The sequence below is a fragment of the Panthera tigris genome, chromosome C2 (assembly GCF_018350195.1).
Source record: "Panthera tigris isolate Pti1 chromosome C2, P.tigris_Pti1_mat1.1, whole genome shotgun sequence".
Classification (NCBI taxonomy): domain Eukaryota; kingdom Metazoa; phylum Chordata; class Mammalia; order Carnivora; family Felidae; genus Panthera; species Panthera tigris.
Genome location: NC_056668.1, coordinates 150,430,116 through 150,446,113, shown reverse-complemented (window position 1 = coordinate 150,446,113; position 15,998 = coordinate 150,430,116). Strand labels below are relative to the sequence as shown.

At 53.9% G+C, this 15,998-nt stretch overlaps 1 protein-coding gene across 2 annotated transcripts in view; it reads left to right on the top strand.

The window, feature by feature from the left end:
- Window positions 1-68: 68 nt before the first annotated feature.
- TTC21A (tetratricopeptide repeat domain 21A) overlaps window positions 69-15,998 on the top strand; it is a 35,038-nt gene continuing 19,108 nt past the window's right edge. The window contains exons 1-9 of one of the 2 annotated variants that reach the window (XM_042956334.1): window positions 69-241; window positions 1,521-1,650; window positions 2,185-2,295; window positions 2,946-3,112; window positions 4,475-4,597; window positions 6,823-6,980; window positions 11,443-11,527; window positions 13,617-13,715; window positions 14,679-14,871. In XM_042956334.1, the coding sequence (XP_042812268.1) occupies window positions 215-241; window positions 1,521-1,650; window positions 2,185-2,295; window positions 2,946-3,112; window positions 4,475-4,597; window positions 6,823-6,980; window positions 11,443-11,527; window positions 13,617-13,715; window positions 14,679-14,871 (1,093 nt within the window). In that variant the 5' untranslated portion in view covers window positions 69-214. The remainder of the gene's footprint in view (window positions 242-1,520; window positions 1,651-2,184; window positions 2,296-2,945; window positions 3,113-4,474; window positions 4,598-6,822; window positions 6,981-11,442; window positions 11,528-13,616; window positions 13,716-14,678; window positions 14,872-15,998) is intronic. The other variant, XM_042956333.1, reaches the window with a different exon arrangement.

Here is a 15,998-nt window from a genome sequence, read left to right as displayed (position 1 = left end):
CCGTCTCGGCGCTCGATTGCCCGCGCCTCGTCACGTGGGCGCCTGCCCCTCCCACCCCAGATTCTGACGCCCTAGGCAACCGGCCCGCCCCCTCCGCTTCCAGGGACGCGCTCTTCCAACTTCCGGCCGCGAGAGGCGTGCCCAGGACCCTGACTCGGGAATCCGGCTCAGCGCGACGCCCCCTGAGCCGGGCTCGGAGCCGCGGGCGCCGGAGATGAGCACCAGCGACTCCTCCCTTATGGTGCGTGGCCAGAGCGCTGCCCTGCCTTGCCCTTCGGGACTCCCCGCCTCTGGCCCCGAGACCCTCGCGCCCGGCTGCTCTCCTGCCACCTCTCCGACCCTTCCTGCTGCGCCTTTTACCCGCCTTTCGCTCCCCGCGCCGGCTAACGAAGGGCCTGGCCCCCTCTGGCCTCACTGTTCCTGGCGAGCGCATCTTTTTTTCTCTGGTGTTCCCTGTGCACCCTAAGCCCCAAATCGGTATCCCCACCCAATCCTGTCCTCGAGTTCCCCCAAACCAAAGTATCCTGAACCCATCTCTGTCATCTTGCCATCATCTCCCTCTCCCCTGCCTCTGCCTCTTCTGCGTCCCCCATCTCCGATATGGCACCGCTGTTTGATCCTGCAGCCTTAACTGTAACCCATCTCAGGTCCTTTTTAATCAGCAGGAAATGTCAGCTCCCACATGTCTCCTGGCATCACCCACTGCTTTTTATCTCCTGATCCAGAATCACCACCGTCCCTCCCCAGGCACCTGGAACAGTCCCCCCACCCCCACCCCCACCCCACATAGTTCTCTGCTTCACCTCTCTTCACGAGCAGTCCCTGCACCAGAGCCACTGCTCATCCCTCCGCGCACACACCCCCACACACCCATATTAACACATCCCTCCTCCCGCTTAAACCCATTCTAGCTGCTTCCTATTACCCTGAGGATGATGTCTGAGCTCTTTCAAATGGCCCACGAGGCTGTTTACAACCCAACCACATCTCTCCCCAACCCCCGTACCCACAACCTTTAGGGGAAGTGAGACTTCACTTTGAAATCTCAGCCCGTCTTACTGCATGACCTTTGTGAAGCCACACTGTGCATGGGCTTTAGCTTCTTTAACTGTGAAGGCTATGGAGAGAATAATGCATAGGATAATGGATGGAAAGCCCTAGATACAGTTCCCAACAGGCGATTCACCCACAATAACTTACAACTCTCACGAGTGGCGTCACCATTCCTATCATTTGTCCTCTCTCTTTCCCCTTATTCCCTTCCTGAGACAAAGCCTCAGTTGAATTCTCCGTCACGTTGACCCATAATCTGTGGATAATTCACAAACACCTCCAGACTCCTTCCTAGGGAATGGCATGGAGTTGCTCTTGGGGCTGGGGAAGAACTGAATGAGGCCTGAATGTCCTTTCTCTCTTCCTTTTCCGGAACAGAGGAGGAGCAGGGAGCGGGGGAGAAAGTGGGCCAGAACCGAGACCGAGAAGGGACTGGGGCTGTTGCAACCGTGACTTCCTCCCCACAGGCTGGGATCATTTACTACAGCCAGGAACGGTATTTCCACCACGTGCAGCAGGCTGCGGCCTTGGGCCTGGACAAATTCAGCAACGACCCCGTACTGCAGTTCTTTAAAACCTATGGGATCCTCAGAGAAGGTAAGGACTGGGCAGTGTCGGCCTCCTGACCTCAGGCACCAGCCCAGCACTGTCGCTCTGGCTCGGCCTGGATGCCTGCCTCCACCCCAGTCACGTTCCCACGGAAGAGGTCTTACGCTCAGTAGCTAGACTCCCAGGTTAATCCGCAGATGGCTGTGTGATCCGTATCTAGTTTGGGCGCAGGGGGATACGTGTAATTTGTGGCTCTTGGGCAGCTGGCTGGGCATGCCCTGAGGCCGTTCTTCAGAAATGGCCCCCAGCCCGAAGTCCCAGCCTGCGAGGACTCACAGGTACATCTGAGCTCCAAGCCCTCCAGCCGCCCCTTGCAGCCTGGACCCTGGTACCAACAGCCCCTTCAGGGAACTTGGGCCACTGGGGACGTTTGGGACCAGTTAGCCCAATGATTCTGGCTGGAGCCAGGTGGTGCCAAGGCTTGGGTCAGCTCCGCGACGGGTTCCCACGTGTCTGCCGCAGAGCGTCCTGCCCTCTGGGCCTGGAGCCCCAGAACGTAACCACGTGGGCTCTTCTTTGCAGAGCGCATCCAGGATGCCATCAGCAACCTGGAGAGCATCCGGAACCACCCAGACGTGTCCCTGTGCTCCATCATGGCCCTCATTTATGCTCACAAGTGCTGTGCAGCTGTCGGTGAGTGCGGCCGTGCCCAGCGGGGCAGAGACCGCCCCGCTCCAGGGATGCAGCCCCAAAGGGCCGCCGCAGGAGATACGTGCCCCGATGACAGCACATGCTGTTGGCCAGTGAGGAGGGACTTCCGTTCCCTCCCCCAGGGGCCTCAAGGAAGACCCGTGCCCAGGCCCGACTGAGCGGGAGCCATGCGCAGAGAGGGTGACAGCGGGAGGGGTCCTCCTTCCAGCTCCCAAGGGTTGGGAAGACACCCTCTTTCCTTCGCCAAGATCTTGATGAGGGCGAATCGAGTTGGTGTAAATAGTCCCACCCCTAATGTCCACCTCTCTAGAGGCAGGGAAAGATTCCAAGACGCTACGAACCACGATGTCCCCTCCCAGGATGGACTGTGGGCCTGAGGTAGGCGATTCGGTTTGGTCTGTCTGCTCAGCAAGCTGCCAGGCACAGAGGAGAAAAGATAAATCTCAGCCAGCAAAGCCAAGTGCGGGCGTGGGCGGCTCCTGGGGTTTCCAGCGCCTGGGCTCCTTGGAGTCTCCCGCGTGTTAGAGGAGGCTCAGAGAGGCCAGAGAGGTCCCCGAGCCCTCAGTGCCTCCTGCGGGGCCAGGCCGCCCTGCTTACTCTGCCTTGCCCTCCCCCTCCTCTCGGATTCACAGATCGAGAAGCCGTTCAGGAGCTCGAGAACAGCCTGAAGGAAATCCGCAAGACAGCCAGCGGAACTGCCCTGTACTATGCCGGTCTCTTCCTCTGGCTCATGGGCCACCGTGACAAGGCCAAGGAGTACATCGACCGCACGCTGAAAGTTTCCAGCAGCCCCAGAGAGGTACCTGCCTCCGGCATCATGAGGGCAGCAGCTGCAGAAAGCAGCATCCAAACACATCAGCCTGGGGTGACCGTTACTCCCCCCGGGGCACCCCGGGGACTGGGAGAGGGCCGCACCTGGGCACGGACGAGACCCTGGGTCTCCCAGGGGCCCCCGCCCACGTTGTCTCAGGATTCAGCCGAGTACACGCTGGCACGCGTCCGGAGTCTGATCTGCAGACAGGTGTTCCGTAGCCTGTGCTGTATATTTTTAAAATCTCGGATGAGTTGCTGACATTGAGAAACCAAAAGGTTTTTACCTAAAAGGCCAGATTTCCTGGTTCTTTTGGCAAACTAGATGAGCGGTCTCCACCGTGGGCCTACCTTGCCTTCTTGCAGGGGTCGGCTGGCTGTCAGCGACGGCCCATACGGTGGATCGCATATTGGATCTCACATGCTGTGGATCTCACACGTGGGGGACCTGTACTAAGGGTAGAGTTTGAAGCCTCAGTCTAGGCTCAGTCTAGTCACCACCGCAGCAGGGGTGATGTCACCCCCCCCCCAAAGGGGTGAAAATTGGTTCCTGGAGGAGGGGGTGAAAAAAATCTTACTATATAACACACAGAGGGGCGGGGGCAAAAAAAAAAAAAAAAGTATAAAACACAGATTTACACACTACATAAACAGATAATATATCTGTGATATTAAAATGTCTTGGAGGGAGGGGAAACGATTTGGGAAAATGTCTGGAAAGGCTCCTTAGGAGGAGAGTAACGGTAAAGAGTGAGAAACCCTGGTCCAGGGCAGAGGGATGCTTCAGGGCAATGTGGTCCAACTACACCTCGGACCTCACCTCCCAGGCCCGGCTGCCTATCCAGCAGAGACTGGGTGAAGGCTGGAGCAGAACTGGCAAGGCCCCCGAGCTCACAATGGCCCCTGCTCGTTCCTGCCTCCATGCAGGCCGGGCCCTGCGCTGGGCTAGGACATGGAGAGGGCTGGAGTGGTGGCCCCCTGATCCCAGTGTTGAGTAGACAGCCAATGACAAGACGGGTGGGAGTGTGTCAGTAGGGGTAGCAGAGCCACAGGGGTCCAGGGAAGGGCCCAAGCCCAGCCTGGAAGGTCACGGAAGGCTTCTGACAGGAGGGCCCTCCCAGGCTGAGCTTTAGAGACCAGTGGTAGTTGACCGGGTGAGGGGGCTTTGGTCAGGAGGGCTGGGCTGGGAAGGAGCAATCAGAGCGAAGTCCTGACAGTGAGAGAGAGCAGGGCCGCCCTGGAGTCTGCAAGTAGGTGTGCCTGGCAGGGCCTGGGGGTGGAGAGTGACAGGGGTCGGACAAGAGGCTCTGCGCGGCCAAGGACTTCATCTTCTGTCTTGTTCTGATCCCAGGGTTATGTGCTCAGAGGCTGGGTGGACCTCACCTCAGACAAGCCCCACATCGTGAAGAAATCCATCAAGTACCTGGAACAAGGAATGCAGGACGCCAAAGATGTGCTGGGGCTGATGGGAAAGGTGGGCAGCGGGGGACGGAGGCGGGGCGGGGGGTCGTCTCTGCCTGGGCCATTGGAGCCAAAGATCCACCAGGGGACTTCGGGCCAGACGCTCTGTCTCCAGGCCCTCTCCTGGCCGATGAGGAGCGGGGGCCCAGAGACAGTCAGGGTCCACTCGGTGGTCACAGTCCTTCCGGCTCGGTGTGGGTTCCCGTCTCGTTCTGCATGGGCGGGGGTGGGGACGTCTTCTCAGGGTCTGTCCTTTTGTCTCTGCCTCTTCTCTTCTCACCCGTTAAATTCAATGGGCCGTAAGAGGAGGGAGGTTCGTGGCAAGTTTTATGTTTTCTGATCTCCACTTAAGTTCCTTTTTTCTTACGTGACCCTCACGGAATCAGCCTATGAAAGAAAAACTAGCCTCTTATTCCCTCCTCTTTGTAGATATCTTAGAAAAGTGAACGCAGGGCTGGGTGACAGAAGTGGCTTCGTGACACGGCGCAGGCCTCAGCCGAGTCGGGGTTCTAGGGCTGGGGCGGCCCCTCCCTGACCACGTGCTGGATGGGGGCTGCCCCCTGGGGACGGGTGTGACCTGGCACGAGGCCGCTTCCTTTAGCCACGGATGACCCCACAGGGGTCAGCTGTCAGCTGCCAGCTCTCCTGGTCCTGAAAGGGTTCCCACTGAGCACCTCTGCAGGGCAGGAGATAGCATTGTTTAGTGTGTTTAATATTGACATATTTAATATGTTTAATACAGCTGTAATCACAGGGCCTCCTGTCATTTGGTTCCCTTTTCTTCACGTAAGATTCCACCATATGTAAATGTCACCTTGAACGTCTCCATCAAGCCAGTCCCCTGTCGCCTGGGCCTAATAGAATTTGTCACCCCAATCTCCTGTTTTTGGACCCTGAGATCGTCTTCAGTTTACATTTAGAAAGAGTGCTGCAGTGGGGTCCCTGGGTGGCTCAGTCGGTTAAGCGTCCGACTCAGGATCTCACGGTTCATGGGTTCGAGCCCCACATTGGGCTCTGTGCTGACAGCTCAGAACCTGGAGCCTGCTTCGGATTCGGTGTCTCCCTCTCTCTCTGCTCTTCCCCGACTCACACTGTCTCTCTCTCTCTTTCTCTCTCTCAAAAATAAATAAACATTAAAAAAAAAGAAAGAGAGGGCTGCAGTGAGCACATGTATGCATAAACCTTCATCTAGAACAGTCCTCCTCTTGTTCTTAATAAGTCGTGGAAGGGCGGGTTGCCGAAGGTCTAACAAAAGCTCCCCTCAGAGCCCAGTTTCAAGTCCTTTGGGAGCAGTGCCCTCTGCCCCTCAGGCACATGTCGTGCCTCACTCAGGAGAACCTGGTGGCTGGCACTGGCCCGCAGAAGCCAAACTCTGGCCCAGGGGGCCCTGACAGAGAAAAACAAAACGCTTTTTAAGGGGGTTACCCGCAAACACTAGCCGCCCCTGGGCCTGGGTGAGCGCTTTTCAGCGATAAGCTTGAAGAAAGCGAACGGGGTTCAGCATCTGACTTCGGCTCAGGTCATGATCTTGCGGTCTGTGAGTTCAAGCCCCGCACGGGGCCCTCCGCTGTCAGTGCAGATCCTTTGTCCCCCTCTCTCTGGCCCTCCCTCACTTCACACACTCTCTCTCTCAAAAATAAACATTAAAAAAAAAAAGATTGGGGCGCCTGGGTGGCTCAGTCGGTTAAGCGTCCGACTTCAGCTCAGGTCACGATCTTGCGGTCTGTGAGTTCGAGCCCCGCGTCGGGCTCTGTGCTGACAGCTCAGAGCCTGGAGCCTGCTTCTGATTCTGTGTCTCCCTCTCTCTCTGCCCCTTCCCCGTTCATGCTCTGTCTCTCTCTGTCTCAAAAATAAATAAAACGTTAAAAAAAAAAAATTAAAAAAAAAAAAAGATTTAAAAAAGAAAGCGAATGGGAAACGAGTGGGCCGTTGGTGGAACTCAGAAGTGCCCGGCACCCCCGGGCCTCCCTCTAGTGGGTCCCCTCGCGTGGCCCTGCTGGATCCCACGCCTGCTCGGGGCTCACCCGTCTCCCTGGAGCCCCTGCCTTGCCTGTCCAGGAGCCCAAGATTGCTGTGGACCCTGATTTGTCGCTCTGAGCGCTGACTGCTTCCCCAGGGGCTTCGAGGGGGCCTACGGTACCCACGTGTCAGGCTCTGCTCCTGTCCTGGCAGAGACACTGACACCGCCCCCTCTCTTCGTGGGCACCGATGGAGACTCTTCTCTTGGGCTTTCAACAGGCGACATACTTCATGCTGCAGCAGAACTACTCAGAGGCCCTGGAGGTGGTGAACCAGATCACCGGCATCTCGGGGAGCTTCCTGCCCGCCCTCGTCCTAAAGATGCGGCTGTTCTTGGCTCGGCAGGACTGGGAGCAGGCGGTAGAAACAGGACACAGGTGAGGGGCGGGGGTCGCTTCCTTTCTTTGCCAGCCGAGGGCGCCGATAGGGTCCCATCGTACGAGCTGGGGAGCTAGGAGATGCCATGTATTTGACGGAACAAGACAAAAAAGTGACTCTTGTTGACAGCGGAGGTATGAATAGTGATGCGATCACACGGGGAGGGCAGGGAGGACGCGGTCTGATGGACACACAGAGAAATGGGCATTATCTAGAGGCACGAGCCGATCGTGTAGGAGGGCGCTGGAGGGAACGACCCAAAGAACCCAAAGCAGCCAGGTTATGGGACGACAAGCAGTTGTCTCTAAGGAGAGGAGGGCAGGGGGGAGTAAAGGGACCGCTGCACTATTTAATTGTTTTCAACTATGGGTATGATATACTGTGATAAAAGCTTCAGGGGGAGAGGTCCCCAGTGACTTAGCTGAGGCTGGGCACGTCAGCCAGACGGCCAGCTCTAGAGAGTCCCTGGGCCATGTGGAAGCCAGGCACCTCGTCAGGGTGACCTGGGAGCGCTGTCATCGTCGATAGAAAACAGGACCACTTCAGGGGAAGGGTTGTCTGATGGAAGGTTTTCTGAGGCTGGGATTTTCTAGATAAACTGAAGCCTCTCTCTTTAAACTCTTAGCGCCTCAACTATTCCTATTAAGTAATTCTAAATGTTCTCCCCCAAAGAGAGTCGCAGGCTAATTTTATTTTTTTTCCTGAGCAATCCCAAGTTATCACTGTGAGGCGTTACTGAATTGCGGTAATACACCCCACACAGTTCAAGAACAAAACAAATCGCAAGCAGACCCCTTGCCCCGCTGTGGACGGACGGTAATTTCTCTGATGATCTTCACTGATATCTGCGTCTCCGAGAGAGGCGGCCGGTCACAAATGAACGGGAATCCTGCCGGCTCGGCCCGCGGGGGCCCCCACGTGCAGTGCCTGTGTGGGCCTGGCTGATACCTGGCCAGTGTCCTTGGCGGGAGCTGGCTCAAGAGCTTGCTCTGGAGGCCTGGCCTTCGGCCAGCGGGATACCTGGGGACACCTGGCCGAAAGCCACAACCTCAGTGTGCACCACCTCCCTCGCCCGGCCCCCCTGCCCCGGTGTTTAGTGCCAAAGGGCTGAGGCCCACACCGGATGCCTGCCCTCCTGGAGGTTTTCCCAGGGAGTGGTGCTCACAGAACTTATCTTTTTAAGTTTGTTTGTTGGTTTAAGTAATCTGTATGCCCAACGTGGGGCTTGAACTCACCACCCCAAGATCAAGAGTCTCACGCTTTTCACACTGAGCCAGCCGGGCGCCTAGCCCCCATTGTTTTGTTTTGTTTTTTTAAATCTCTGCCCCCCTCTATGTGTGTTTCTCTTTCCATCCCTAATATTATTTATTTTTCCCTGTCCTCTTGTTTTCCTTCGTCAACATTAGAATAAGTTGTTTCTTTTATTAGTCTTTTCAAAAACTTTTTTTTTAATGCTTTTTTTTAAGAGAGACCGAACAGGAGCAGGGGAGACAGGGAGAGAGGGAGACATGGAGAAAGAGAGAGAGAGACACAGAGAGAGATGGGGGGAGACACAGAATCTGAAGCAGGCTTCAGGCTCCCGATGTGGGGCTCGAACTCAAGAACCAGGAGTTCATGACTTGAGCCAAAATCAGACGCGTAACCGACTGAGTCGCCCAGGAGCCCCCTTATTGGTCTTTCTAAAGATGCAGCTTTGAGTTTTGTTAATGGTCTCTACCGCATCTCTGTTTTCTACTTCATTAATGTCTGCTCTTTATGATTTCCAGCGACTTCTTCCTTTGGGGCTGTTCTGCTCTTGTTGGATCAAGGGCTGTTCAACTCTTGAGGTGGATGCCTGGCTGATCCATTCTCAATCTTCTTTTAGAATATCAGTGTGTAAGTCTGTGGATGTCCCTCAAGGCATCATTTTTAGCAGTATCTACACATTTGGATGCATATATTTTCAGGATCCTTTTGGCTCTAAGAATTTTCTAATACCCACTCTGATTCTTCTTTAGTCCATAAGTTATTTAAAAGTTTTTTGGGGGAAGACATCTGGATGGCTCAGGTGGTTGAGCATCTGACTGTTGATCTCGCTCAGGTCATGATCTCAGGGTCATGGGATCGAGACCAGCTTTGTGCTGAGCATTGAGCTTGCTTGGGATTCTCTCCCTCTCTCTCTCTCCCTCTCTCTCTCTCTCTCTCTCTCTCTCTCTCACTCCCTCTGCCCTTCCCCTGTCGGTTCTCTCTCTCTTTAAAATAAAAATTTTTAGGAGAGCCTGGGTGGCTCAGTCGGTTAAGCAACTGACTTGGGTTCAGGTCATGATCTCACAGCTCATGGGTTCGAGCCCCGCGTCAGGCTCTGTGCTTAGAGGTCAGAGCCTGGAGCCTGCTTCGGGTTCTGTGTCTCCCTCTCTCTCTGTTCCTCCCCTGCTCGTTCTCTGTCTCTCTCTGTCAAAAATAAATAAACATTAAAAAAATTTTTCTAAATAAATAAATTTTTTTTTAATTTTAAGTTTTTTTAAATATCCAAATGTTTTTGGTTAGTACCTTCAGAATCACCATGAATGGTTAGAACTGTTTGAATGTTAACTGTGCCTAACTAATCATGTTAGAATTTTGTGTGTTCATTAGAGTAACACTCTTTTTTCTAATGTTTATTTGAGAGAGAGAGAGAGTGTGTGTGGGGGGGGGGAGGGGCAGAGAGAGAGGGAGACACAGAATCAGAAGCAGGTTCCAGGCTCTGAGCTGTCAGCACAGAGCCCGACGCAGGGCTTGAACTCACGACCTGTGAGATCGTGACCTGAGCTGAAGTTGGACACTTAACCACCCAGGCGCCCCTAAAGTAACCCTCTATTAAGCAGAAGGCCATCCCTGACCAGGCTGAAAAATATATGAAGTTTCCTATAAAGAAACAGAACATCGAAAACCCCACAGTACGTATGACCAGAAATCGCATGTTCACAATGAAACACATGATGGAAAGCGAGGTTCCCTTTCCATCTGACAGCCACGCATTGCCCCCCAAGCACCTCTCCGCCACCCCAGGACCATGGTACGATAATCACGCCTGTGTTCGCTGCAATATGAATGGCCTCTGTCACAAAGACACCCCAGACACATGACTTAATAACGTGAAAGGTTATTCCTCTGTCAGGTAAAAGTTCGGGTGGTTGCCCGGGACAGGGGCAGCAACTTCATTCTGGAGGGTCCCACGCCCCTTCTTTCTTGCCACTCTACCTAGGATGCGGCTCACATGGCCCACATGTCAGCCAGTAGGAAGGAGGAAAGAGAAGAAATGGAAGGCATATGCTGTGAGGATACAGCTAGACGTCACATGGGACACTTGCATTCACATCCTGTCGGCCAGAACTTAGTCACAGGGCCACACCTAAGCTGCAGGGGGAGGCTAGGAGATGTAGTGTTTATCCTGGGTAGCAAGTACCCAGCCAAGTGGGGAGTTCTAGTCTGTTTGTTTGTTTGTTTGTTTGTTTGTTTGTTTGAAGTAGGCTCCTCACCAAGCACGGAGCCCAACACAGGGCTTGAACTCACAGCCCTGAGCTCAAGACCTGAGCTGAAGTGACACCTGGGTGGCTCACTGGTTAAGCATCTGACTCTTGATCTCAGCTCAGATCTTTTTTTTTTTTTTTTTTTATGAATATAATTGATCGTCAAATTGGCTTACAAACAACACCCAGAGCTCATCCCAACAAGCGCCCTCCTCAATGTACATCACCCACTCTCCCCTCTCTCCCCGCTGCCATCCACCCTCAGTTTGTTCTCTGTATTTAAGAGTCTCTTGTGGTTTGCCTCCCTCCCTGTCTGTTTTTTTTTCCCCTTCCCCTCCCCCATGGTCTTCTGTTAAGTTTCTCAAGATCCACATATGAGTGTAAACATGATATCTGTCCTTCTCTGACTGACTTATCAGCATAATACCTTCCAGTTCCATCCACGTTGCTGCAGATGGCAGGCTTTCATTCTTTCTCATTGCCAAGTAGTATCCCATTGTATATATAAACCACATCTTCTTTATCCATTCGTCAGTTGATGGACATTTAGGCTCTTTCCATCATTTGGCTATTGTTGAGAGTGCTGCTGTAAACATTGGGGTACGAGTGCCCCCGTGCCTCAGCACTCCCGTATCCCTTGGGTAAATTCCTAGCAGTGCTATTGCTGGGTCATGGGGTAGATCGATTTTGAATTTTTTGAGGAGCCTCCGCACTGTTTTCCAGAGCGTTAGCTCAGATCGTGATCTCAGGGTCGTGAGTTCAAGCCCTGGTCTCCCTCCACGCTGGGGGTGGAGCCTATTAAAAAAAAAAAAAAAAAGATCTGAGCTGCAATCAAGAGTCGGACACTTCACCTACTGAGCCACCCAGGTGCTGCCCTGGGAGTTCTGTTATTGGAAGGAGAAGGGTAGAATGGATAATACAAGGCAATCGGAAGTGGCTGCCACATCACCCTGGCCTCCTCTTCCTATTTCAGAATCCTAGAAAAAGACGAAAGCAATATTGACGCCTGCCAAATCCTAGCCGTGCATGAACTTGCAAGAGAAGGAAACATCACCATGGGAAGTTCTTTCAAGACTCAGGAGCCAGACCTTGAAACACGCACAGCCTGAGAGGAAGCCCTCTTAGTGCCCTCATCCCCAGGGTCTTGGAGGGTGCTCCCTGGATCTCAGCTCCTTCCCTCCCCCCCTCCCTCCCTCCTACTCCCTGTCAAGGGGAAGTCCTCTGGTTTGCTCTCTGGGTCGGCAGTGAAGTTGACTGTGGTTCGGGTTCACCTGGGTAAGCCTTGGGATCCTCACTCAAAAAGTGGAGAGAATTCCCACCACTTTGTGAGGTTGTTATAAGGATTAAACGGGATGACAAACGGCAGAGCTTGGAACAGTGCCTGATGTCACGAAATCCCATTTTTTTTAAAAAAAAATTTAAGTCAATAAATGTGCATGTAAGGATTTTCACATGTGATTCCTTCCACTGCCAATCACCATAGTTCCCCCTGAGTCCAAATCTAATCTTCAAAATAACCCAGAGTTCTTTCTGTTGGGCATCTTTGATCTCCACTTGAATATGGACATACCTCAAAAATTCCCCACCTGTAATCTTTGGGATCCAATTTTTGTACTTTAGGGCCACGTTTGGGGTCAGAGTAGGTACATCTGCCTCGTTCTCAATTTCAAACAGCCTCTGAATGTGAATGAGTCCAAATCATATTCACCCCTAAACCAGCACACCCTAGAATTGTACAGATTGTTGGGATACCCCACTACCTAAGATTTTTTTTAATTTGTTAGGTCTTTCGCAGAGTTTTAGCAGATAGATGTCTTGTCGAACACATAGTTCTGTGAATAAAGGAAACCACGCATATACTCTATTAGGCGTTTCCGATGATGTAGGTCTGCAGAAAAAGCAGGTATTGGCCAGGTAGAGCCTAGCCCCAAACTTGCTCCTAAGCCCTGTAGTGTTCCACAGAAACCCAAAACAGCCCCCAAACACAGAAACAGTTCTTCGTGAAAACCTCAATACCAGGATAGGTTTTTATCTTTGAGAAGACTTTGCATTCTCACCCCGTAACATTGCCTTTTGAGTAAATACACTGCTTCTGTGAAAAGCGTGGCAAATCAGGAGTCGCTAAGGGGTCATGATAGGAAGAAGAAGCTTCCGGTTCCTTCTGCGCAGCTCTGAGATTGTGGGTTTTGTGCAGTGGGGTGAGACAGAGGGTACAGTCCATGTTTAGAAGGAACCCTCCAAAGAGGCCCCAGCATCATCGCTGGGTCGGAACCAGAGAACAGATGGGCCTGTCTTCAACTTCAGGCAACCCAGGAGCCTTGGGCAGGCCTTCCCGGGGCCTGAGGGCTAATCCTAGGGGCAGAGTTGTCTGAATGCCCGTCCTTCACCCCCCACCTCTCCCTGGCCCAGGCTGCTCAGTGCTAAGCTTGCTTTGCCCTGACTGAGCAGAGTAGACCTGCCCCATCCGGGGTTTCACTCCTGACACTTCTTTGCGACCGGGAACTAAGAACTCCCCGCTCCTCGCTCCTCGGTAGGGAATGGATAGAGGAGTCAACCGGAAAGGACAAAGGCTTTGGAGTCAGTCACCCGGCTGGCTGAGTGACCTCAAGCAAATTACCTAACCTTTCTGACCCTCTGTCTGCTGCACTGGACAATTCAGACAGCTCTATTGACTTCCAGGGCCTTTGAGAGGGTTCACTGGAATGACAAGGGGGCACCAGTGTGGTGACTCATGTCACCACGGAGCAGAGGCTCGAGGCCAGGGACTCGCCATGACCATCTGCTCTTGGGCCAGCCCGGGTGATGTGCCGCCGGCCTGGTCAGCCGCTGTGTGGGCACCATGACAGCTGGCTTCTGGCTCTGGCCGGGTGGGTCCGAAAGGGCAACTTCTCTTCGCAAATCCATGAACAAAGGGGCACTGCCAGCTCTTGGGTGCATAAGCTCCTGAAAGTTCCACTACGGGGCTTTGAAATCATACTGGTGCCTGGGCCCACCCCAGTCCAGTGGAACCCAAATCTCTCGGGCTGGCCTCTGGGCATGGGTGTTTTAAGATCTCCCAGGGGGTGCTAAGGGACAGCGGGGTTGTGAACCTCTGCCCGAGTTCCACTTTATATATTGCCTCTGACGTTGTCTGTTTTGTCCCCACAGGCTGCCAATCATGTTAGAAACCTGATTAAGGCACTGGAGACAAGAGAGCCCCAAAATCCAAACCTCCATCTTAAAAAAATCCTTGTGGTTAGCAGGCTGGTAAGGTTTCTGAAATCGTGCTTCTGGCCGGGTGTTCCTAAGGGGAGCCCTATGGCCCCCCTGGGAGCCCCCCGGGGACCCTGCCCTCCCCTCTTTGGCTCCAACTTGGCCTCTCAGGCCGATGGCCCATACCTAGCGGCCCCTACCCGCCTCTGAACAACACCTGTGTCTCATACACTCCGTTTCCTTGGCCCAGATGTCGCTCAGGGACGCTGTAAAGATCAGAGCCATTGGGTCTGACAGTGCTTTCAGAGTAGGAGGCTCCCTATTTGGGGGAAGAGAGCAGTGTTGTGGCTGTTACACGGCAGAGCTATGCCTGCCTCTAGCTCGGGGTGCCAGGGCACCCAACTGCCATATTGTCCCTCTGGGGAAGTGACCTGGAAAGTCGGGCCTGCCCGCACCCCCTCTGCCATCAGGCAGGTGCAAACAGACCAGGTCGCCAAACAGTCTGTCTCTGTCAGACCCTTCAGCCCCAAAGCAGATTGACTAGAAGGAGTTGCTGCAAAATCCGGGGTGGCTGTGGGGCCTCAGGAACCAGAACCGTGTGGTTGAATGCCACTGGGACACCATCCCTCCCTCAGGGACACACACCTGTGTCTGCTTCTCTGTGCTCGTTCTCCACACACGGCCGGGAACATGGCTGCCCTCGGGGCCACGTCCCACCGACAGGGCACAAAGAGCTCTGCCCCCCCTTCAGTTTTTGAAAAACTTCTTGGCGACTCAGACAGGAGGTGGGCCCTTTGGAGGGCCCCTGCCTGGAGGCAAATTCCACAGATGTGGCCAGTGTGAGGCTTTGGAAGCTGGACAAGTGCACAGCCCTGGCTATGTGGGTCATGGGCCCCTCTTAGTCTCTCCTAAGCACCCGAAACGGGACTGCCAAAGTATCCCCCATTTCTGACACAGCCTTGCTCGGACAGGCTGGGCTGACGGGTCTCCCTATTCCCACGTGTCCGTTCCTTGCAGTGTGGAAGGCACCAGGCGATTCTGCAGCTGGTGTGTGGCTTCATTGAGCACACGTTCGTGGCCACAGCCGCCTACGCCCACGTGGCCACAGAGCTGGGCTATCTCTTCATCCTACAGGACCAAGTGAAGGAGGCATCTCTGTGGTACTCGGAGGCCATGAAATTGGACGAGAGCAGTGTGGCTGCCTTGACAGGTCTATGCGGTCTGGGCAAGGGAGGGGGTGGGGGGTGCGGGAAGGCAGGTCGCAAGGTAGCCTCCGTGGGTCCAGAAGAGAGGCGCTGGGAAGCATCTTCCCTAGAGGGTGTGTGAGTTTTGGAGTACATTGTATGATGGGGTGCCTTTGCATGAATTGGTGTCTGTTTGTTTGAGAGAGAGAGAGAGAGAGAGAGAGAGAGTGGGGGGGGAGGGGCAGAGGGAGTGAGAGAATCTCAAGCAGGCTCCATATATGGGGCTCGATCCCACAACCCTGGGGTCATGACCTGGGCCAAAATCAAGAGTTAGGCACTCAACCAACTGAGTCACCCATGAATCAGTAAGCATAGATGTAAGAGACACAGGAACTGTCAGAGTGTGGCCGCGGCCACTCAGATCTGCGTCAGACCTCCGATGTCCACACTGTGACCCCCTGGAGGACCAGCAGCCTGCCCCTTCCGCTCGGGGGCCCTGCCTCTTCTCAGGCCCGGCAAGGCCAGTGTTGGAGAGGGTCCCAGTCCGGGAGCACCCCAACCCAAAGCCCCTAGACTCTCCCTCTGCAGGCCCTGAGCTGAGAGGCCACCAGAGCAATAGTTTTGAGAGTTTTACTTCCCTGTCTGTCCAGAGGCCTGCCCACCCCGCTCTAGAGAAACGTCAGTAAATTTCCCAGACCCCAATTTTCATTTTACACATTTTGTTTTTAAGCCTTCAAATCTACGGCGTCTGGTGAACTCTGAACCAGCAATTTAATTTTGGTTGAGGAAACTGTGTGGTCCCAGGCTCAAGGCAGGCTGGCTCCTTGCCCCAGCTCTCAGGAGCCGTGTCTTTTGGGTCCAGCCACTTCTCTCTATGGTCCAGGCTCTTCGCCAGCACAGCACGGTTATCTGAGAGGTTGTTCACCACGTCAGCTGACTCGTGAGCCCATGCATCTTCCTCCACTTCCAAACCCATAAAATCCTGGAAGACGTTTTGAAAAGATAACGCAGCCCTAGAAACAGAGAAAGCTGCCTTTGGTGGACCAGAAACTTTGAGAACGTCACATTTCTAGAGGATATAAAACAGATAGCATCAAAAGTAAGGAAATGACAAGCCACTCTGGAAAGCCGTATGCCAACACGGTACACAGAC